Here is a 24,479-nt window from a genome sequence, read left to right on the forward strand (position 1 = left end):
CTTCATTTTTCCCCTTCTACATTATAACTAGTTATTGAACTCGCTAGAAGATCTAAAGGCCATTTGTGAGGAGAGAAATTTCAATGGAGTTCCCCCATCAATAACTCCTTGGCAGTGACCTATTGGATCAAGTCAAACAGTTGAGGTGAAATTCAGGTCACGCTGTCTAACCAATATTAAAATGCGCCCACTTTTTAAAAAGCCACTTTCAACGAGATTTGAAGAAAATTGAATTCCTGGGTGGGGTGAGAAGGGGGGGGAGGGAAGATGGAGAAAGTGGTTTGCATATTTTATTTTATTTTTTCAGTTCGTTCGCAAACAAGAGGGATTCATCTTTAATACGTTAAAATGAAGGGATAAATATTTACATTATTAGTTTCTTTGAGACGAAAGAGGCTCAAAAGAAAAATGTGAAGGCTAGGACTTTGGGTGACAGGCTTTGCTTATTAAAATCGTTTTAGGCCGATTCATTACTTTTACTGACAACAGATTTAAGAAAAAAATCAATTAAACATTTGCATATTTCTTTGCATAAATTAGACCTTGTCTATTTGCATTAGGAAGGGACAAAAAGAAAAGATCTTCTCTGCACTCGCTGCTTTCGAGTTGGTAGGAAAAAAAATAAAATTTAATTAATTACGTGCCATTGCCTATGGCAGAGGGAACCCAACTATTAAAAAAAAAAATAATTTAAAAAATATATATACACAGAGGTTTTTAGTTCTCCTACCACTAATTGTGCAATAATCACCTTAAAACAAGCTCGGAATAAAACTCCACTCCAAAATTGATTCCCACCTCCCGCATCTCAAGGAGGCAGAGTTCATCCACCGCGAGCTTTTACCCCGCTTTTCCTATTATTATTAAACACGGGATAACAAACCCCCAGTAGATAGGTACTTCATTTTTTTCTGGAAAGCACAGATTGCTAATGGGCTGAGGTACAGGTTACCAAACGGTCAGTATGGTAATAGCCAACACAATGAATCCGGAGAGACAATGCATACTTATTTTTCTTCAGTACTGTCAAAAAGGCGCTTTGTACTTAAAAATGTCCCCGCGATGGTAACCAGATCTATATTTCGCAGCCCTCATCCTAGGTAGGAAAAAGAAATAAAGCCCAAAATGAGATTTTTCTTTTTTTTTTTTTTTCCTTTTTTTTTTTTTCCCCTTTTCTCTGCCGAGGTGCTGCGTTTCTCTGGGTTTTGTCCCTCCCAAAGTGTTTCTCGACACGGTTGTGCTGGTGGGGGGACGAGGGATGGAGAGCGGTGGGAGGGCTGCTTTATAGACAAAAGAGCCAGATTCTTGTACAACTATTCTTCACACGTCCCTGCAGACTTATTTTACAGAGAAAAAAAAAAGGGGGGGGGGGAGGTGTTAAATAAATAAAAAATCCAAACACTTCAGCAAGAGGCACAGCTGTAAACTCCGGTTAAAAAGCAAAAGGAAGGGGGGAAACATCAATCCACAAGCAATAAAAAGGGGAAAATAGGATTTTTTGGGGCCATTTGTAAGAAATCCGGGGAATTTCTTTTTTTTTTTTTTTTTTTTTTTTTTTGATGCACTTGTAAGAAATCCGAGGGCAGCCCCCCCCAAACGCACCGAGGGGGTGAAGGGAGATGGGGAAGAGAGGATGGAGAAGCGAGTGCTCAAACCCAGATATATTTGGGTGGGAATCGGGGGGTGGGGGGACGCAGACGGTGCAAATAAAGTTGCGTTTCCCCCCTGAGAAAGCGAGAGAGTCCAGAGCCGCCCAGTTTGTGACCTTCACGCCTTGAATTTTTTAATGCTTTGATTGCTGCCGTTTTGTTTCGTGCTTTATTTTCCTTAAAAAAAAAAAAAAATCCAGCATAGCCTTAAGAGAACTACCTGTGGATATTTATTTATTCTGCTGGTGCTTATTGAAACCCATATATTCAGGGGGGGGGGAGGAAGGATGTGCGTAGGTAAAAATTACTTTATTAACTCTCCATCTTTATTCAATATTCCCTCAGCCTTGGAATAAAGTTGTTGCATCAGTCTGAACTATAAATGTCAAAGCCCTGCATGAGTCTGAGGTGTTTGGGCAGAATGAAGTATTGCTGGAGAAAAGGAATTTATTGGATATATTTAAATCAATGTTTTGGGTTCCGGAATACATTTCTATTCATGTCTTTTTTTCCCCAACCTCGCAGCCCCCCCCCCCATCCCCCCTTCTTTCCCTATCCCCGAAACCTTTCTGGGAAGAGCAAGGATTTTACCTTATATAGGTGTATATATATATATATATATAGGCGTTTCTATATGTAATTCCGGGACTTAGAACTTTAGGAAGAAGCAGGCTCTGCCGGTGCACGGGGCCAGCAATTAGCGAAGCCCTGCAAATCAGCCGCCAATAACACTCCCCCCCCCCCCCCCCCAAAAAAAAAAAAAAAAGCCAAATAAAGCGAGAAAATTACTCATTCCATGTCCCGGTGCCCCAATAGATGCGGAGCTGGTGTCCGGGGGGGGCTCAGCCCCCCCTTTGCCCCCCCCAACCCTCCCCGTCGCCTATATGTACCCTGTAGACTCGAATTTGTGTGAGCGTCTCCCAGTCACAAATTCGTCTCTAGGGGAATATATGGGCGATGCCAGAGCCTTGGAAAGTTCTGCTTTCCTTTAATTGCAGCGCTCCTAATTAAATCCTCCAACCCTGCTGATGTCATTTGCTAAAGGTAGTTTATTCAAAGTGCGAAAGCGGCGTTTGCTGTTTGCCAGGGCTTGTTAATAATAATAATAATAAAAAAAAAATTAAAAAAAAATGGTAAAAAGCAAAATCACCGCGATGATTGGGGTGTGTGGGGGGGTGATAATAATCAAAATAAAATCCCATTATTACTTTTCATCTCCAGAAGAAACAGCAGCCACCGCAAACACAACTCTCAGCCAAGAGCACAAAGAGCCCCGACCATTTCGCAGTGACTGATTTATGGCGTTTTACAACCCCATAAAAAGCTGTAACAACCAGCCAAAAGCCTTCGACACCGCTGGCACATTTAGTCTAATAAATAAAACATAAACAGTTAACTTTATGTGTCACTTTTATTGTTATCAAGTAAAATATGGCAATGCCCTGCAAGCTATGATTTTCAACTATAATTGTTATCAAGCACAAGGAGGGAATACCCCACCTCCCTCCTCTGCCCCTCTCTTTAGGGCGAGATGGAGAGAAAAAAAAAAAGCAGCTTTAATTGAGGGAGCTAAAACCCTCCCAAAATGTTGACATCCGTTTGCCGCTCCCCGACCTGCGCCGGGAGGTGGGAGCCATTTTTAACGCATCCCTCCAGCTTTGCCCCCAAAATAATATAGAGATATATAAATATATATATACCCCCCACCCCCCCCCAGGGGTTGAGCACGGGGAGGTCAATGCTTAAAGCAAGGGCCGAGCGGCCCGGGGTGGCCGGGGAGCGGGACACACGCGTGGGTGCTGCCCACGCGTGGCCGTGCAACCCCGTGGGTGCCTTCCCTGCAGCACCCAGGGCGGAGGAAAAACCAGGGTGCTGCCTCCCTCCCCCCCCAAAAAACCCAACCCCAACCCCAACCAACCCCGCTTTGCTGCCAAAGGCCGGGGCTAAGCAAAGGGGGGGGGGGGTTAGAGGAGCAAAAAAAAGGGGGGGGGGGGTCGCTGTCTGCCGGAGGGGGGGGGGGGGGGCGAGCCTCGCCCTGCCTGTACCGCTGGTTGCAGGCAGGGGTGGGCAACCCCCCCCCCCCCCCCGCCTGTGATTTAAGGCGGGGGCAATAAGGGGGCTGCAAAGCCGCCTCTACCGCCCAGGTAAATGCCCCCCCCCCGGGGTGCTTAACCCTCTCCCCGCTGGGATGGGGGGGGTCTGGGTTATGGGGGGAGGGGGGTTACCCCCCCCCCCCCCGGCGGTGTCCCCATCCTGCCCGGCCTTGGGAGGGGGGATGGATGGGGGCTACCGGGGGGTAGAGTTTGGGGGGGTCCGAAGGTGTAGCTGGGCGGGGGGGGGGGCACACTCCCATTCACCCCCTCACCCCAAGGCGGGGGGGGGGGGGCTCATTGTTCCCAGCTCGGCGAGCGGGGGGGGGGGGTACCCAGTGCCCCCCCACCCCCCCTTGCATACTCCCCCCCCCCCCAAAGGGGGGGTCCCCCCCCCTTGGGCCCCCCCCCCCCCCCCCCCCAGCGCCGGGGGTGCCGATGCAGCCCGGTCCCCAGCCCCTGGCCCCGAAGCGCATCTCCCCGGCTCTCCCCGCGCCCCCACTCCCACTCCCACGGCCCCCCCCCCCCAATTTGGGTACATTTTGCAGAAGCTTTTGGTTCCTTATCCGGGGACTGGGCTGGCGGGTGTGATTGGCCGGGGATGTCACATGGTGAAAGTAACTTTACGGGGTCGCCAGCTAGTAGGAGGGCTTTATGGAGCAGAAAAACGACAAAGCGAGAAAAATTATTTTCCACTCCAGAAATTAATGATCATGAGCTCTTATTTGATGGACTCTAACTACATCGATCCGAAATTTCCTCCATGCGAGGAATATTCGCAAAATAATTACATCCCAGACCACAGTCCGGAATATTATAGCCGGACAAGGGAGTCCAGCTACCAGCATCACCACCAGGAGCTGTACCCAGTGCCACGACCCTCCTTCCCCGACCGCCCCTTCAGCTGCGGGGGTCTCCAGGCTCCCGGCAACCCGGCCGCGCTCCAAAGGGGACACGGGCAAACTCCAGGAGGCCAACACCTCTCAGAGAAAGCACAGCAGCTCTGCGAGCAGGCTGCTCTATCCACCTCCTCCACCACTCCTTCCCCAGCCCCTCCAGCCTGCAACCAGCCAAACCCCGACCATCCCAACAGCACAGCTTCCAAACAGCCCATAGTCTATCCCTGGATGAAAAAAATCCACGTCAGTACTGGTATGCAACTTTTATTTTCCTCTTCTGTCTCTCCGCTCTTCTTTTCACACCATGCTCGCTCCCTCTCGCCTCTCTCTCTCTCTCTCTCTCTTTTTTTTTATTTCCTTCCCTTCCATGAGAGTCTTTGGGTTAGCACAATTGAACTGGATTTACGACTCCGAATGGGTAATTACACCCACCATAAATTTTATAGCCGAGCTACTGTGGGCAGCCTTAGCCATGTGGCTCGTTCTGTTATGTATGTGTGAAACTCCGAAAGCTTTGTAAGGGGTGCATAAATAATTCAGTCTTTTGAGCCAGGGAAACCCCTTCCTATTAGAATAGAAACTCTTGAGCTGCCCAAAGTTCTTTATTACCTATTTAGCCTATTACTTTCCCCCCCCCCCGGCTCCTCCAGTCGCCTCTCCCGACCCTCTCTCCATCCACGCTGATTTTCCTTGTGTGTTTTTTTTTTTGTGGTTTTTTTTTTTTGTTTTGTTTTTTTGTTTTTTTTTTTTTTTTTATTTTTTTATTTTTTTTTTTTTTTTTTTTTTTTTTTTGTTTGTTTTGTTTTCCTTCCCCTCCTTTCCAGTGAATCCCAATTACAATGGAGGCGAACCCAAGAGATCCAGGACAGCCTACACCAGGCAGCAGGTTTTGGAGCTGGAGAAGGAGTTTCACTATAACAGGTACCTGACCCGGCGGCGACGCATCGAGATCGCCCACTCGCTTTGCCTCTCCGAGCGACAGATCAAAATCTGGTTTCAGAACAGGAGGATGAAATGGAAAAAAGACCACAGGCTGCCTAACACCAAAGTACGGGCAGCAACGGCAGCGGTTGCCAGCGCCTCCACCGCCCCCGCCGCCCCGGCGAGCACGGCCGCGGGCGAGGAGCTGCCCTCCGCCGCCGCGCAGGACCCGCGCACGGAGGATATCACCAGGTTATAAACACCCCCAGACCCGCACACGAGTGACTCTGGATTATTTATAGAATCTAATATATATATATATATATATTTTGGTTCTTCCCCCCTCCCCCTTCCCCTCGTAGTTTTTCTTTTATTATTATAATAATAATAATTATTATTATTTTTTTCTTTTTCCTCCGCGTATAAAAAAACAATGGGTCCCGTCCCCCCCCCCCCCCCCCAAGACCACGGGCTTTAGATGCATGTCAGATAGCATGAGGCCAGGTGTCTGTACCTGCAGGGTTTTTTTTACGCCATTTCAGGGTTTTATTTATTTTTTAAAGCTGGGGGATGGGGAGGGAGGGCAGGGTGGGGGGGAGGAAGAGGTAAATGTTCTGGTGGGCGAATTTAATGAAGAAGCGATGATAATATTGACGGCAAAAAACAACCAACCAACCAAACAAAAAAGGCGAACGTAGGTATTTTTTTCCCCTCTGCATTACAAATGCACCACGAGCGAAGGAGCTGTGAAGTTCTTTTGTAGCAATGTGGAAAAAAAGCTTAAAAAAATCACGATTCAGAGAGGAAAAAAAAAAGGGCAAACAAAAAGCAGCTACGAAACAGCACACAAGGGTGGACGAGTCTTTGCTGAGAAATGGAGAAGAAAAAGGGGAGTGAGAGAGAGAAAGAGTGACATATTTAAAAAAGAACAGCAGAAGAAGGTTTTAAAAAGTCAGTAGCTAGGGTTTTTTGTCGTGGTTATTTGTGTTTTTGGACTGATTTTACATGATCATTGTAAACTTGCAATAAAGAGTTTTAGTGTGTATGTGAAAGTCCCAGTGTTCAATAAACCAGTCAGTGTGAATTAGTTTTACTTTCATGTCTGGTGACTTATTTTATTCCCACGTCTCCCCGCAAACCCACCCCAAAATAATAGTAATCAGGATAATAAAATGCTGGGACGATGTGCAATGGATCCCATGTGCACCAGTTACTGCTTAAGTTAAGTTTAAGCAAACCTAAAGATAACTCTCAGCTCCAGATTTTTATGACATCACGACGTGGCCAGTGACTTTAAATCCCAGACCCTCCCAACCTGTAAATATGGGGGGAAAAAAGAGAAATCCGGGTTTTCAGACAAGTGCTGTGGATTGGGCTTAGCTTCCAGTCATGCCTCTTTATTTCCTTTCCATCCCGCAGAAGATTGTCTGGTTTTAGCTCCTCTCCCTGCTTTGAACTTTTTCTGGTGTTTTGGGTGGGTTTTTTTTGGTATTAATTATTATTATTATTATTGTTATTATTTTCTCTTGCTGTCGTGGCGCGCTCGTGTTGACTCGTTCAAGCCAAGAGGTCATATTGAATTTTGCCAGGCAATGAAAAGGCTGTTAAATAATAATAATAACAATAACAATAATGAGAATAATGGTAGTAATAGTGCTAATAACTGTAATTCATTGCTCCTGGCCTTTGGAGGCAGCCTGCAAATTGGCAGCAGTGGGGGAATTTTAGGGAAAAACCTGGATTGGTCCCCCCCCCGCCCCCGGTGCAGGGTGTCTGTGCTTCCCTGGCAGGGCAGGGAAGGGGGTGCATGGGGGGGGGGGGGGGGCTGGAGCTGAGCCCCCCCCCCCCTTTTTTTTTTTTTTTTTTTTTTTTAGGCCTTGGCTTTGGGAAGTTTGCTGCTTAAAAATCCCAGTGGCAGGGGGCTGGGAGAGGGAGGCCTGCTGCAAGTCCCCCCCCCAAAGCCCTGGGACCCAGAGTTATTGGAGAGGAGGCTCTGCAAGCATCTTTATTTAGGTTTTACTCTATTTATTTCTTTTTCCCCCCCTTCCCTCTCCAACATCGATTTAAGCTGCCGTTAAACAAATCATGGTCTCAAACCCCTTTGTGATAGCTGGGGATGCGGATCTGGAGAGGGAGAAGGTTATCATTCATCCTGGGGAGTTTATATGTAAAGCTCATCAGCTTTTTTTTTTTTTTTTTTCTCCCTTCTCTTTCACATCCTGCTTTAGGGATATTAATATAAGCACGAGGCTGGAAAGATAAAACGTATCGACAGGACATGTAACCATTACTCCTCTTTAAGCATTTCCTCCACAGAGCAGGGAAAGGTGTTGGGAGCCAGTTGGGATTTTGGCTTTTTCCCAGGAAGATCCCAGCCCGCACAGCTGAGGTGGGGAAGTCAGATAAAGCCCAGCCCTAAAAAAATAAAGAAATAACATGAAAAGACGATGAGTAAAGAACACCCAAGGCTCGGCCCATCCCGTGGGGGTTTGGATATTTTTAATATCCTCTTACATAGGCAAGAAATCAAAGCAGAGAGGGAAAGAATAGGGGGGAAAGAGGCACCAGGGAGGGGAAGAAAATGAGGTTTAATGCAGGAAAAAGCAGAAAATCTGCGAGGAAAGCACAGCCCCAGGTGCTGGGAGGTGGGTGCTCCCTCAGAGCACCCCAGTGCCCCAAAGCTGAGGCAGGGCAGCACCCCAATTCTCCTCGGGGGTGGGGGGCATCTGCACCGCTGCAGGCTGGGCTGGAGCCAGGAGGAGGAGGAGGAGGAGGAGGAGGAGGAGGGTGGGGAGGAAGGACCATCGCTCCAAGTTGGATTTCTCCCTCTTTTTTTGAGGGGGGTGTCGGAGTTTGGAGTTGTGGGTTGGGATTTTTTGGTTCCTGGGGGGTGCTGTACCGCCCCCCCCCATCCCAGGCTGGGTGTACCCCATGGAGGGGGGTGCTGGGGATGTCACCCGGGGGGGGGGAGCAGGTCCCTTGGGTGCCAGGGACACCAACCGGGGGTGGGCTCCTGCCTGCTGCCCACAGGAGGGTCCTCACCCACCATCTCCCTCAGCCTTGGCCGTGACACAACTGGGGCTACTGCAGAAGGAGAGTATAAATACCCGGGGAAGAGCCGGGGGAGAAAAAGGGAAAAAGGAGGGAGTGGGTGGGAAAGGGAAATAAGGGGGGGGGGGAGAGGAAAAAAGAAAAAAAAAAAGGAGGAAAAAAGAAAATAAAGAGCATAATGGGGAAAAAGTGTGGGGGGGGATACAGGGGGAAAATGGCTGTTGCTGCTGCAAACAGCCCAAACCACGGTCCCTTTTTAGCCTCTTGACGCCTCCATGTAGAGAGGCTGAAAGAAAACTTTATTGAAGTTCGGGTAAACGGCAAAAAAGCGGGTTCATGGAAAGGCCAACTTTTCTATCCCAGCAGCTCTATTGGAGGCGAGCAAGCTGACCCCGGAGCCCTCCTGACCCGCTGCCTCTCCCCACGTTGTACCTTCTGTGTCCGCGGACATAGATTTAGAGGCACCATCGCTGTTTAGAGGCTTTGTAGGTTTTACCATAGTAATGGGGTGTATGGGGAAGGGGGGGGGGGAGCTGGGGCAGATGCGATGCGTGTTATGGCATTGTCTCCTCGCCAAAATAACCCGGGAGAAAAAGGGGAGAGAAGGGTGAAGTGGCGGCCAAACTTCTCTCCCTTCTTTTCCTCCAGAGATGCTCTTCCTCCCGGCTGGTCCAGGAGCGCTCCCAGCCACGTAAGTAACCCCCATTTCAGGGGAACAAAAAAAAATTTAAAAAATCACCATAAAAAAATCAAAAGAATTTTAAAAAAATTAAAAAGCAAAAGAATTAAAAAATTAAAAATGAAAATATTTTTAGAATAATTAACCCAAAGCAGAGCCAAAAGGAGCCCCTGAAAGTTTGGGAGGTGTGGGGATGAAAATCAGGATGCAAATGGGAGCGGAGGAGCGGTGGTGCGGGAGGAGGGGGCAGAGATTTGGTTGTGGGCAGCGATGCAAAAATAACCCCGAGTTTCTCCAGCGGAAAGGAGCTGCGGGACAGCCGGACAGCCAGCCGCACGGAGAGACACAGGGACGGACGGAGAGCTTTAGGGAAGAAACGCTCCCCCCGGGGCACCAGAGCTCGCTCATCCCTGGGCTATATGTCCCAGAGCTGGCCCTGCACCTATAGATGTGGCTGCAGGAGGTGCCCCCACCTCCCCCCCCGGGTGCTGCATTGTTCAGTGCTCGGATAATTCGCTTTACTTTGATTATTGGGCTATAAAACTCCCAGCAACAACGTGTTTCTGGAGGCTCAAATTAACATCTGAGGCCAGGGCTTTTTTTCCCCCCTTTTATGTTCTTCGAGTCCAATTTGTTTTGAAGTTCCCTGATAAGTTTTTACCGGATCCTTTCGCAGCTCGGTCTTTATTTTATGTTTTTTTTGGTTTTTTTGGGTTTTTTTGTTTGTGTTTTTTTTTTTTTTTTTCTTCCCCCTCTTCTCTTTAACTAGCTTCGCTAAGGACTTGGGTTTTAAGAGGGCTGCAAAGTCGTTTTACGAAGGGTTTAACTGGCAATAAAAAAAAAAAAAAAAGCGCGTGAGGAAGTCTTTGTATCCAGAGCCTGCCAGGAATGGTAACCCCTTTTAAATTTACACCAGCAGGCTGAGAAAATTAGCTTCCTGTATTGCCTGTTAGAAAAGGGAAAAAAAAAAAAAAAAAGGAAAATAACAGCTCCAGAGATGCTTTGGGGAGATAACTGCAGGCGGAGGAAGGTCCTCAGCAGCCTCAGTTTTATGAGAACTTTTTAATTTTATTTTTAATGCAGTGGAAATACATTATTCCCCCCCCCCCCCCCTTTTTTTTTGTTGTTGTTGCCCCAGGGCTCTCCTGTTGAGCGGGGTTTAGCTCGCAGTTAACACGGTATTACGGGTCCTTCCAGCAATTTCCTTCAACCCCTCGTAGGTTGAAAATGTTCCTCTCCGGCGTTAATTGGAATTAAAAGCCAAAACACGCACCCGGGGTTAAACGAGTGAGTTACTGGTTCGCCCCAGACCTGACAGCACCTCCAACGTGCAACTTTTATTTATTGTGCTCTCCTATATCATTATCTAGAGATATAGTTTTATGTACTTCCTAATCTGTCGCTGTGATTAATTTTGATGGGCAAGGTACCAAGCTAAACATTTTGGGATTTTTTTTTTTTTTTTTTTTTTTTGTTGAGTGAAAGACTCGGATTTCCTTTCCAAACAGCCAGCAGCCGCCGTGGGGATGCTGTTAGCAATTTTCAAATATCACCTTTTCCTGCTTGTTTGGGTGTTTGCTTCAGTGCAACAGGATTCTTCTTCTTCTTGTTGGTTTTTTTTTTTTTTTTCCGGGGGAAAAAAGGCGTCTTGGTGGTGTTTTGGGGGGGATTTCCTCCCCATCCCCCGGAAAACAGACGTGCATGGGACAAGCTCCAGGCTACTGGAGTGAGCCAAATAAATAATAGGTAAATAAATAAATCATCCCTTTCTGCGTAGGGAATTAAATACTGCTTTGTAAATGATTAACTTTTCCTCCCATGTCTTAATTAACATTTTTCCTTGCTCTCTAATCCAACATATGTATCGCATAATTTCCCGAGCCGTGTAATGGATAAGCTGGGATGCAGCAGAGGGGAGAGGTGAGACCGCTCCCAGCCTCCGAAGGGAGATTTAGCTGTATCCCCCAAAGAGGAGTTGGGGGTTTTATATTTTCCTCTCGTTTTTGCCTTCTTACCGAGGAGTTTGCTGCCCCGATGACACTTTTTGATCCCTTGCCCTTCCTCCGAGGAAGAGCATGGGGGTTCCCCCGCTCAGCAGCAGCCGGAAGAAAAAAAATTCTGCAGGGGAATAAACTGTTATTTCTCCCGCCGGGGATGTCAGGAGGTTTCGGGCAAAGGACTTCTCCAAACTTCATCTGGTTTTATTACATTTTTTTGCATTTATTCCTTCCGTCCAGCTTGGGGTTTGGCTGCCTTTTCTGACAGCTGCCACTCAAAGCCAGCCCCGTCCCTGGGGGGGGGACACTCTCACGACACTCGCTGCCCCTCCCCGCCTTATTCTGGGGGAATTAAGGGCAGAAAAGAGCAAACCAGCCCTTTGCTTGGCAGAGCCCGTCAATTTGGGTGAGAAACAGCAAAATATCCCGAAAGGGAAGGAGCGGCACCTCCAGTAAAAAGCGCTCCCTAGCAAATCCCCCCTGCGACCATAAAATACCGATTTTTAACACCGAAAAGGCGCATACTGGAAGGTGGGAAACGAGAGGTAATTTATGGCCAGGGCATATCCCCCCCCCCTTCAAATCCTTCTCCCCTCGCCAAGATTCTGCTGCGACTCCACCTTCCCCCCCCCCAGCCCTCCTCTGCCCTCTCCTTAGGAGCCGCTCTCCATTTATTCCCAATTAATTCCCTGATTATGCAATCAGAAACTTAAACAAGCTGAAAGTGGTTTGCGGTTCGGGAATTCGAGGAGGTTTTATTATTGTTGTTATTATTATTAATTTATTTTTAAAATTAATAAACTGGCAGATTAAACCCCCCTGCTCCCAACTGCTCCCCCCCCCCCCCCAAAACTGCGGGGGGAGGCGGAGGTGTTGAGGCAAATTCTCCAAATACACATTTATTTCTTCCCCGAGTGGGCACTTTTAACTAAAAAGTGTGTTTCTGCGGGTGCGCTTTTAACCATGCCCAGCCATGCACATACCCAGCGCATATGGATTTATTTATAGGGACCGCTGAGCCAGTATGGGCAGGCAGAGAGATCCGGCGAGATGCATTTATAATTATAATTTCTAATTATCCCCCGCTTTTATAGGGACAATTAGAGGCACACAAGGCGGAGAGCTGCAGACGGAGATGCCTGGGGAGGGATAAAAGCAGGGACATCCACGCGTGTCCCTGCACAGCACCCAGGGACACGCGTGTATCTGCACAGGATTAACAACCACAACTTATTATTTATTACTGTTAATTTTAAATACCTCCAAGCCGCTTCATCCTCGCTTAAAACCCCATGATACCCCCCCCTGCACTTTTATTCCTATTTTATTCCTACTTTATTCCTCTTTATCCCTATTCCCATGCCCAGGTTTATCTTTGGAGGAGGAGGAGGGTCCTTTTGCAAAAGAGGATGCGAGATAAAAACCCCCAAACCACTAAAACCCTCAAATACACAGAAATCCTGCCAGCCCCATCCCAGGTTCCTTGAAGTGCCTCTAAATATTTAAAGAAGAGCCCATAAAGTGTTTACGTCCAGGTTGGCTCTGCATTAGCTGGGTCATGACCCCGGCTTTGGACAGAGGGACAAAAGGGGCTTTTTTTGGGGAGGGGGGTCTGAGGTTGGGGTGGCCGCAACCTCCGGGGACCCGCAGGTTCAGCTGATGCTGTGGCCCCCAAAAACCGGGGCCGGGAGCAGGGAGGGCTGCGGGGGAAGGGAGGGGGGCTGGAGGGGTGATTTCATCCATCACTTCTTATTTTAGTATATATTTTTTATTATTATTATTTGGGTTATTTAATGATATCCAGCCTGTGGTCTAGTTGGAGTGGGGCGGGGTGGGGAGGGGGCAGCGGGAGGGGGTAAATCAAATACAGCCGCAGCCTGCTCCTGGGAGGTTTAAAGGAAAAAAAAAGCTTCGATCCCCTCCCCACCCCAAAAAAAAGCTGATTTCAGAGGAGGAAAGGGGCTCATCCTCCTTCCCCGGGCTCGGGGGGAATTTTAATTGCAGCTGGGAGATGGCTTTATTACCCCTCCCGGAGCGGGGCTTTGCCCCCCCTGCTCTTTCTCCCCCCCCCCCCCCCCCCCTCTTTTAACTTTACTTTCCACCTTGCTGTTTGCAAACTTATCTTGGGGGAGATGTGACATTAAGGCTGAAAAAAGCTTTATTTAACCCTGTATGGATTAGGAAAAAAAAAATAATACTCAAACAACGCTGTGACGGGCCTCTGCCTTGGCTGCACTGAGCAAGTTTGCTCCTAATAATAATAATAATAATAATAATGATAATATTTATATATTGGGTTTAATGCCTGGGGAGGGAGGGGACCTTCAGTATTTTCCCGACTGGGGTTCAAAAAATCGCTTCAGCACTTCAGGAGCATCTTTAATTATTAGAAATATTTATTAGCAATAATACGCGGGGCATTTACCACTAATGGGTACCAGCATTTGTGGAGATGTAATTGCGCAGAGACCTAATTAGACATGCATTTGTGTAATTTGTGCAGCTATAAATATGGGTTTGCATCCGTGCATATGTGTGTATGTCACGATACCCACCAAAATACACGGAAAAAAACTTTTTTCTTCCATCCTCGGACCCCGTATCCAGCTGCCCCGCACGGCTGCAAGGGAGGAAAAGGCAAATATTCAGTTAATTCCTAACACATTCCCTCCCTTAGGAAAATCTGTGAGTTTATTATTGATTTTTTTCCGCTTTTTTTCTTCCCCCCCTCCAACTCCCCCAGTAAAAACTCCTCCCTACCTTAAAAAACCACCCAAAGAGGTTTTAAACGGGGAAAGAAACCCAGGAGGGAAATAAGTAGTGGGAGAATTGCAGAGCTATAGGAAGGGAGGGGGTTTCCCACATCACCTCTGCAAATTTAGGGGTCTGACTGATTGGGGGGGATAAATAAGTCAGGGCAGAGCCCTAGAAGACCCCCCCTTTTTTTTTAGGGGTTTCGGGTTTTCCCGGAGCAGTAATCTAAACACCTCTGCTGGCTGGAGAGCATCTTCCCGGGAGGAAAGGGTTGGGGTTTGGTTTTTTTTTCCTCCTCCTAATCTGGGTAGATAAGAGAGGGAAGGTCCCCGCAAAGGTCAGGGGCAGAGGAAGCCCCCCCGGCCGCGGGGGGGGGCAGATAGATGGGGGGGAGGGCTGCGGTGGGAGGAGGTCCAGGGATGGAGTGCTGGAGTGCTGGGGTGGCCAGATGTGGGGTGCTGTGATGGGAGGCTGGCCAGATGTGGGGTGATGACCAGATGTGGGGTGACGATGTGGGAGTGCGTCCCGGTGTGGGTGCTGATATGGGGGGGGGGTCTGCGGATGTGGGGTGCTGCTGTTTGAGGGTGTTCAGGTTTGGGATGCAGCTGTTTGAGGGTGCCCAGGTGTGGGGTGCTGGCCCGCTTGGCTGTCCAGATGTGCGGTGTCACTGAGGATGCCCAGATGTGCGGTGTCACCCTAAGATACCGTCCAGAAGCGGGGTGCCACCATGGGACGGGGGTGTCCAGGTGTGGGGTGTCACTGTAGGCTGCCGTCCAGGTGTGGGGTGTCACTTTGGGTGCCGCTTGGATACGGGGTGTCGCCTCAACGGGGGTGCCAGGTGCTGGGTGCCACCACCTGCATCCAGCTGTGCGGTGCCAGCCCAGTTGCTGCCCAGCTGTGGGGTGCCAGCCCAGCTCTTCCCCCGTCACCCGCAGACAGGGACCCACCGCCGGCCTGACGGTGACACACGCGCGTGTGAGCGGGACGGTGCGCGGCCGTGTCTCCGGCCGCCCTCGTACACCCCGGGGGTGCCCGTGTGGGACCCCCCCAACCTCGCTGCCGGCTCCGGGGCCGTGGCCGGCCCTCTCTCCGGCACGCGCGTGTGCTGCCTGTCTTTCCGCATTGAAAAGCGGGGAATTCCTTGAAAAGGCTTCACGCGGGTGGCTGGCAGAGCCAAGCTGTAAATCCAACTGCTTTATAACCCTGGCAGCAGATGTTTTAAAGCCCGTTTCCCTCCCCCCGCGCCGCCGTTCATCACCCACCCTCCAGGCCTGTGGTTTACTCACCTTCTCCCCACTCCAACCCCAATTTTTTTTACCCTGGTCCCCACCAAATCCCTTCAGATCCACAAGGGATCGGTAAACTCCCCCGTCGCTGTGTCCCAGGGAAGGCCGGCTGGGGGAAATCCACGGGGAAAGGTGCCCATGGAGGGGCAGGAGGGAAGGGAGAAAAGTCTTTTCCCTCTCTGAGAGGGACAGACACCTCAATAACCTCTTTTCTTTTTAATGCATCAGTGTGGGCATATTCTCGTAGCGAAAGGCTGGAGGCAATTAGCCAGGGTGGAATCCATTGTTTCATATAATAGCTCCCCCTCCCCAATGAAAAAAACCCAAACCCCCAGTTATTTTTGCTCTGGTTTGGAAAATCCTTGAAAATACCTCAAGGAAAAAAACCCCACCCACATTGCTAAAGGCTGAATTTTGCCTTTTTTCCCCCCCTAATGTCTGCTTCGCCCTGGTTTCTCTGGGATGTTGCGGGAGCCCTGGGGAAGTTCTGGCTGGGCCTCGGCGTGTCCCCCCGCACCCCTCGGAGGGGATGTGCGGAGAGAAGGATGCGGCTCCCAGCCCGAGTAACCATGGCAATGCGGATCTGGAGCATCCAAACACCCGGCTCCTTCCCTCTCCTCGTTAGCAGGGCCTGCCATGCTCCTGCCATGCATACAATATTTATCTTGATTAGCCAAACACGCTCACCTACCATATTGTGCTGCTGCTGAAGGAGAGGAGTGTTGGTTTGTTTTTTTTTTTTCCCCAGTTCTGGATGTAACTCAAGGGGGAAAAAATTGCTTCCCATCCCCTCCCCGCGCCCCTGAGCATGGCTCCGCCACCACGGCAAAAGCTCAAATCTTCCGGCCAGCGAAGGGATGCTTATGAGTAGATGCTCTTAATTAAGGATTTTAATTTTTTTCTCCCAAAAGAAAGGTGATTTGAGACCTTCCAAGGGCCAACCCTGGTAAAATCTGGGGAGATGTGCCATAGAGACACCTCGTTTTCCAAAAATACCCTGGTGGTGGGGGTGGAAATAGGGCAGAAAAGGCAATCGCTTGCGTGGAAGGACTTCACTCCCATGTGCGATATCAAAATAATGTGGCCGTCCCTGCTCGCCCTTCCCTGCCCTGGATGCTTCGTTTAGGGCCCCTTTTAATTGAAAGCTATTTTTTTCAGGCCGCGTCGCCTCTCCATCACCTGCTCCAGCGTGGAGGGGACGTTGGGGTGGGGAGGAACGGGAAACGTCGTTTGCTTTAATTATCTTCCATAATTGGCTTTCTGTGCGTTGCGGGGGTGTGCGTGGAGCGCGGGGGGGGTGTCCGGCGGGGTCAGGGGTGCAGGGAGAGGGGTGAGGGTGGTCAGACACCCCCAATACCCGGGGGTCGGGGTGCTCAGGGCAGCTGGTTTGCTAAAAGCATTTTAAAGCCGGGGAGCTGGCGGGGATGTGTGCGATACCTGTGAATGCGTGTGCACACGTGTTTGCACGCAGAAGCGCGATACCTGTGCGCACGTGTGCGTGCGTGTCTGCACACAGCAGCATATACGCCACCTCTGCACACATCTGGTGCGCACGCTTGCATGCACCAGCGTGTGCTTGCCTGCAGAAGCGTGTCTGCGTGTGACACCTATGCACACGTATACGTGTCCCGTGTGTGTGCATGTGTGCAGCGCACGTACCTGTGTGTGGCCAGCGGGTGAACACACGTTTGGCACACGCGTGTGCGCACGTGCGGGGTGGAGCGGGCGATGCTCCCACTACTCGGTGCAACCCCCTGAGTGAGGAACCAGTGGGGGGGGAGGGGGGCTGCTGTGTGCTGGGGGGGGGGGTCACATCAGTCCCAGCAGAGCACAGTGATCAGGATCAGGCCCCCCCCTTGAACGTCCACTGGGAAGGACACGGTGGATGGTGCAAACTTCACCAGCCAAGCCCCATCCTCTCCAGGCCCCTTGGGGGGGCTGCGGGGGGGGACTGGGGATGGTGTCCCCCCCCCCCCAGCCATGCCTGCGGAGGGGCTGCTCCCACCGGGGGCTTTGTCTCCGGCATATTTGAACGAAGGGCACCCAGAGGTCAGGCTTGGGTTGAGAACAACCCGGGAGCACCAGCACCACTGGGCTGCCCTTACACTGGACGGGGGGGGGGCACTGGGGATGGGGGGACACCCAGGTAACAGGGGGTGCTGTCCCCAAAATCCCTGGATGGGTTTTCTGCTTGGGCTGAGGGTGGTTTGGGGGCACTGAGGGCTGCGGGGATTTGGGGAGGACCCCCCCTCCAGGTTGTGGGGCTGGGGAGTGCTGGGGCGATAGAGGGGGTGGGTTTGGCCAGGGGAAGGGGTCCGGGGGGGTGCATTTGCCTCTGGAGGTGTCCCCATATAACAGGGGCTGGAGGGGGCATTTTGGGGGTGTTCTGCACTGTAGGAGCATCCTGGGGGGGTTCTACATGGGTGTGCACTTTGGAGGGGGGGTCTGCATTGGGTGCACACCTTGGGGGGGGGTTCTGTCCTGGATTTGTGCTTGGGGGGGGACACCTGAATTGCATTTGCACTTTAGGGGGACCTGCATTGGGGGTGCAGCTTGGGAGAGGGTCTTCGGGGGGGGTCGTGCCGTGCATGGGCCATGGGGGGGTGTCCGCGCTAGGTGGGCACCTTGGCAGGGGCTCTGCACTGGGTGTGCAATTTGAGGGGGGCGTGCACCCTGAGGGGGGGGATGAATGGGGGTCTGCACAGGGTGTGCACCTCGGAGGGCTGGGTTTGGGAGAGATCCTCTACATTTGGGCCGTGTGCTCTGTGCACGTATGTGCGCATGTGTGTACACACACGGCTGTTGTGCAAGGGGTCAGGGCCCCCTTGGCATATGCTGCAGCTTTTTTGGGGCGCGGGGGGTCTGTACGAAGCCCCCATGTTTGTGCCAGTGCACGGACAAAGCTCCGTGACTGGTTTGGGGGATGCACCAGCATTTTTTTTTTCAACCTGGGGGTGCAATTGGGTGTGTTTTAGCCACCATGAGCCCAGGGAGGTTGTGCCACGCGTGTGCAGCCGGGTCTGGATCCACTGGCAGCGCACGCGCGCGCGTGTATGTGCCGCATCCCGCAGCCGTGCATCAGCTCGTGGGTAACCGAGAGGCAGCTCTGCCGTAAATCCACCTTTTATGGCTAAATCCCCATTTCACGCCGCTTTCCGGAAAACCCCGTTTCCGACTCGATCTCTCCAAAGAGCCGCTGTGACTCAGTTTCTCCCCCCCACGATCGCAGGTGACGTGGCCGCCGGTTCGTGTCCCCTCTCTGTCCCCGAAGCCGTGCCCGGTGCTCCCCTATAACCCTTAAAAAAGCCCCCCCGTAAAGGCCCGTCCCCGGAGGGCTGCGGCAAAGGGCCTCTGCGGGTCTTGATTAAAAGTAGCTTGAGTGGAGAAGATCCGCCACAATCGGTTGATCGGGGAGTTTGTGCACACGTGTGTGCACGCGTGTGTGCACACGTGCCGAGCGTGAGCCTAGCGTGTGTGCACGCGTGTTACACTCGTGTGCCATGCCGGAGGGAGACGCGCACCCCCGCGTGGGACGGCCCAGTCCCATCACCACCGAGCCCTGGAGATGCTGAGATTAATTAATAAGGATGTAAAAATGAGGAGGAAAATGGAACATGAGCAGCGCTGGGCTGAGGGCTCTTCCCCGGAGCCCTCCTGCATCCCCTTCCTCCAGAGACGCTCCCAAATGCCCAAGTTGGGGCATTTTGCTTTTAAAAAGAAAAGAAGCTCCGAAACTTTGCTTTGAGGAGATAATAATGAGAGTAACTATATTATTAATAATAACAACGAATAATAATAAGTATTAATAAGTAAACAATAAGTATTAATAAGTAACTAATAAGCAAATAGCAGTAGTAATAGCATTAAATAAACAATAAGTATTAATAAGTAACTAATAAGCAAATAGCAGTAGTAATAGTATTAAGTAAACAATAAATATTAATAAGTAAATAATAAGCAAACAGTAGCAGTAGTAGTAACAGTAATATCACTAACAGTAGTAGTAATAACAACAACAAAGCCAACAATAATAATAAAAATAAGAAGAATAAATAAGGGGGGGAGGGAAAAAAAGGACTTTCAGGCTGAGCCCCCCCCTCCCCGCGCTATACCCGAGCGGGCGGAGCGGGGACTCGAACCGGTGACCGGCCGGGAATGACGTGGGAGCCCCGGGGCGGGGGGGGCGGGGGGGTGCGAAGGGGGGGTCCGGAGTGTGGAAAAGGCTGGGAGATATTTAAGGCACTCCAGGCAATTGCTCATTCGGCGGTGAGTTATTACAGAGCCGAGCCAAAGGTTATTAGGAAGGATAAGGGCAGCCATAAAACCAGCACAACTAGCGTGCTTTTCCTATAGAGATTATCATTATTGGCTTATTAATACACGATAATTTTGAATTATACACTGCAATAAATAGAAAAGGCTTGACTCGGGGCTTTAAATATTTTATGAATCTCAAAGCGAACATTTTAAGTAGCACCATGTGGCTCCGACCCATCACACGGACTCGCCTTTCTTCCCCCGGCCAAGTTTTCCTTTTTTTCCGATTATTTTTTAAATCCCCTCTCTCTCTCTCTCCCCTAAATAATAAAAGAAAAGTGCTTTTAAAGAGCAATCAGATTAAATTGGCAACTTGTGAATGGGCAGGAGGCGTGTTCTGCACATCCCCAAAATAACCCATCTGGGGTTTAAGTGGATATTAAAATAACTCTGCGAGCAGGGAAGGAGGGAAAGGCTGGAGCGGCTCCTGGCCCGCCGGGCTCGGGCTTGCCGGGGCCTTTTGGAAAATATCTGTTAGTCCCGAAGAGAGGGAGGAGGGCAGAGGGTTTCTTGAGCTTTGCTGGAGCCCCTGGGTTCTAAAGGGAGGAAAAATTGCGAGTTTCCACCTCTCCTTGGAGCATTTGGGGGAGTTTTGGGGTTGTTTTTTTTTTTCCCCCCCCCCTCCATGCAATGCGAGCAGCCTCCCAATTTTATATATATATATAAAAAATATATATATAAACAAACTGCGTGTGTGTGTCTATATAGAAAAAAATATGTACTATATAATACATATATATAATACATCTGATATATATATAATACACCCGCAGTGACGGCTACGAGTCCTGTTACTGAAAACTACTTTCCAAAAAGCCCCGACAACCACAACTCTACCAAGAAATCTGACTTCATTTCCTAAAAAAGGCCAATAACAGGTATAAGAAAAGCAAGTAGAAACTTAACCGAGGTTTAAATTCCTCTTCGCATCTCTCCCTCCTCCGTTTCCCCCCCTCCCCCTAAAATGCATTTTTAGGGCCTCACGGAGTCCCCAAACCCAGCAAACCCCCGGCCGCGGACGCAGTTTCCACCTACCAGCCCGCAGCTCTCAAGAAATACAATTTGAGCTTTGCAAACTCTTCCCAAAGCTTTTAAATTTACACCCAAACTCCGGCATCTTCGCTCCGTTCCGGCGGCTGCAAACGCGGCGGCGGCGGCTCCGGAGGAGAACAGCGGAGAAGCGAAGATTTTCCCCAAATTGCTCTTTTTTTTTTTTTTTTTTTCTGCATTTCGGGTTTTTTTTCTTTCTTCTTTTTTTTTTTTCTTTTCTTTTCTTTTTTTTTTTTTTAAGCTGGGATCTCTTCCGGGGGCAGCAGGAATGCCTGCGGGGGGAACCAGCCGCTCCCCCCTTCCTCTCTAAAAAAAAAAAATATAAAAAAATTAAAAATAAAATCCCAGCACCGCACTGAGCTGCGCTAACTCGCCCCCCCCCCCCCCCCCGTACCTCCGCGCAGCTCCTCGGATCGCCCCCCCCGCCCCCCAGGTCCCCCCCACCCCGAGGGTCCCCGTCCCCCCCGTTCCCCCCCCGGTGCGGGGCTGCGGGCTCCGGCCGGGGGGGGGTGGGTGGGAGATGGAAAATCCCTGGGGTTGAGCCCCCCAGCTCTGCAAATCCAAGCTGGAAATTTCCTGCACCGCGCTCCGCACCTGGGCTGCAAAAAACGCAATTTTCTGCCTGAAAAAGAGAGAAAAAAAAAAAAAAAAAAGAAAAAATCAAGTTTTGCGCCCGGCTGCCGCCCTCCTCTTTTTTTTTTCAAGGCTCCTTCAGGTAGTAAGCGGTGCATGGACTGGCTTTTTTATTTTTTTTTTCTCCCTTGTTTACAGCTACAGAAGGCAAAAGAGTCATAAATCTTGGGGCAGCCCACAGAGACAAGTACATTTGTATGCATCGTTAGAACCAGCTAATACCTCAGCCCATTAGCGAAGCAGGGAGAGCTGGAGTTTCCGGTGTACATTAACTTACAGTTAAATTCTGGAGGAAAGGGCATTGCGAATTAACATAAACTATATCCATCATATTGTTTGTCATCTTAGATTAGCCAAGAGAGAGGGGACGCGGGTGGGTGAAAGTTTCCCCCGAGCATCCCGGACCGGGGCGAAGCAGTATTTTATTTTTCCTCTATTTTTTTTTTTTTTTCTTCTACAAGCCTAAGGGATGCCCAGGTCAATGAGTTTTTATTAAGGCGGGGGTTAAAAAAAAATAATCCCACGCGTGTCGCTAATGAGTGGGGTGAGAAGCGGGAGCTTGGGATGCTGCGGCCGGCCGAGGGGCAGGTACGGGCAGGGGGCAGGCAGCCCTCGCCCTGCCCATATGTATGCAGCGCACACTCTCCGCTATTTCTTAATAGGCTTTTTATATTTTTTTTTTTTTTCTCGCTCCCATTTTCTTTCTCCCATTAGCGGATCGATGGCCCCTCCGCCAAAGAGCCCTCTCCTCCAGATCCATTACGCCAGCTATTTCCTTTCACTAATCAATGCTTTTTTCTCCTCCATCTCCCCTTCCACCCCTTTCCTTCCTCCCCCCCCTCCACAGCCTCCTCATCTTCACTCTCCCTCCTTTCAGTGACCCCCCCCCCTTCCTACCCCAGCACCCCAAAAAGCCCCAACCCCTTGATGGCGGGGGCGAAGAGCCTTCATTTCACCCTGGGAAGGCACCAGCATCCCCCTCCCTCCTCATCCTCACGCCCCCACCCTCAGGCAGCGTGCAGATAATGTGAATTTTTGTTATTTTTTTTTAACGATATTTTATTTTTTGCCATTTTTCCCCCCTCCCTCTTTCTTCCTCCTTCGCCCGTGAAAGCGTTAAAGGTAGGAGCCCGGCACCCGCATCCAACAGCAGGCTTTTGTAGGGCTGATTTATGACTTCAATCTTGGTTCACCCAGAGTTCACGGGGATTTGCTGTTCCTGAGGGCTAAAAGATGGTCTCACTTGACAAGTGTGACTATTGGAAATGCCTCTCCCGCTCCCTCGCTCTCTCAACCGCTGCCTTTCCAGAGAGTAAAAGGTTTTCTAATTGAGAATGAGACTCGGGGGCTGCCCCCCCCCCCCTTTGCTTTTGAGCCTCAGGTACCAGCCGGAGGTGGGAAGGACGACCTGGAGGGGCTCAGCACCCCAAAAATCCACCGCTGACCCCGCCGGCGCGGGTGGGTGTCGGGGGGGAGATGGACAGCCGTGGCTACAGGGATGTCACAGTGTCGTCGTCCCCCCCCCCCCCCAAGCCCTACTTCCCAAGGGAAATACAAATACCCCCCCCCCCAGCCCCCCAAATTCCTCCCCAGCCCCCACCGCCACCGTGGGTTTTAAACAAGTAAAATAGTTTATGGAAGGCATCGAGGTCTTAAACTCCCGCAGAAGCATCAGCCATAAATTACCCGACGTGACTCGCTTCCCAATGCGCCCGGCCTCGCGTCTCCCACCACCAGCTCCCGACCCCCCCAGCACCTCCCTGCTGCCCCCCCGGCCCTTCCTCCCTGCCCCCCCCAGCCCAGCCTCATCCTCCTCCCGCACCCCAAAGCTTGGGGGGGGGAGTGTGTGTGTGTGTGTGTGTGTGTGTGTGTATTATTTTTTTTTTTCCACTCTGTGCAATGAGCATCCCGCCCGCCTTTGGCTGTAAAATAACCCTTGTGGGAATGTTAATAAGATGCAAATTTGAGCGGCAGCTAATCGCTTTCTGGGCCAGCGCACGCGTGTGTGTGTGTGCGTGCGCGCGTGTGTATGCGTGTGCGTGCACACACCTAATTTATGCTCCGAGGTAACGAAGCGGTTGGACCCGGTGCAGGATGCGGCCCCGTTCCTGCCTGGGTACCCAGTGCAACAGCTGGATTTATGCGTGCGGCGTCGCAACCTCCATATATATGTCTCGCTATATGTATCTATGGGATGTATATAGCCCTGGGCTTGCAGGCAGCGAAAGGCACCTGGGGACGTTGTGTGGGTGCTCAGAGACACCCCCAAATGTGTGGTGTGACCACGTGCACCCAATTTTGCCCTGACGGCCCCTCCGCGATATAGCGTCCTTATGCGTAAGGGCAGCATTATGTACGTGCTGGCTGCGGAGAAGTGCGTCAGGTCATTGCGGGGGGGGCGGTTACAGGGTGATGTCTCGGGATGGAGCTATAGCGGGTCTGTATGTCCCCGTTCCCATATGTCTGTGAGTCCATACGTCCCTGTTTCTATATGTGGATATATTTTCCTTATGCATGGAGGCATGGCCGCGCAGTGGGGTGCCAGTCAGGGCTCAGGGGGATGTCACCCCACCAAGGGGACAAGCGGGGGGGTCTTCAGGACACCCCCAAAGGGGAAGGACACCCCTGAGAGTGGCTGTGGGGAGAAAACCTTGGGGCAGAGCAGGGGGGTGCTCTGCAGAGACCCCCCCTTCTCCCCACCCACAGGCCCTTCTGCTCCTTCTCCCACCCACACTGAGGACCCTGTGGGTCCTGTGGGTGGCAGGGGCTGGGCTCAAGGTCACCCTTCCTCTTGCAGCCTCTCCCAGGAGACCAAATTGAGGGCTCTTCATCCCAAAACCCGATGGGAAAGAGCACATCCCAACGGATACCCCCAGATAACTTCCATCTGAACCCCTTCCACCCCTCAGCATATCCCATAGCTCTTCTTCCTCGGCATTTCGGGAGCCGCTTGGGATTTGTCACCAAGGTCCCAGCAAAGCTGCTGTTCCCAGGGATGCCGGTACCCAGAAAGCATCCACAGCCGAGCGGTGTCGCGATGCTGCTGATGCTGGATCCTTCACAAGCCCCGTCAGCCCCCGCCACCCACCTTTCCCAAAATCTAGAATTACTGGAAATCCACCCAGGTCCCATTCCAATGCCTTACGTGGCTTT

At 50.9% G+C, this 24,479-nt stretch overlaps 1 protein-coding gene across 1 annotated transcript; it reads left to right on the top strand.

Moving 5' to 3' along the window:
- The first annotated feature begins 4,347 nt into the window (after positions 1 to 4,347).
- HOXC4 (homeobox C4) lies at positions 4,348 to 5,818 on the top strand. Its single transcript, XM_049796722.1, has 2 exons — positions 4,348 to 4,891; positions 5,463 to 5,818. Exons 1-2 carry the CDS (start codon positions 4,348 to 4,350, stop codon positions 5,816 to 5,818), a joined length of 900 nt encoding a protein of 299 aa, XP_049652679.1.
- Positions 5,819 to 24,479: the final 18,661 nt, after the last annotated feature.

The sequence above is a fragment of the Accipiter gentilis genome, unplaced genomic scaffold, assembly GCF_929443795.1.
Source record: "Accipiter gentilis unplaced genomic scaffold, bAccGen1.1, whole genome shotgun sequence".
In the NCBI taxonomy this organism is placed as follows: domain Eukaryota; kingdom Metazoa; phylum Chordata; class Aves; order Accipitriformes; family Accipitridae; genus Astur; species Astur gentilis.

Coding starts and splice junctions, on each gene's coding strand:
- HOXC4 (XM_049796722.1), top strand. CDS start 4,348: ATGGTGAAAGTAACTTTACGGGGTCGCCAGCTAGTAGGAGGGCTTTAT. Junction 4,892..5,462: donor AAAAATCCACGTCAGTACTG/GTATGCAACTTT, acceptor CCTCCTTTCCAG/TGAATCCCAATTACAATGGA.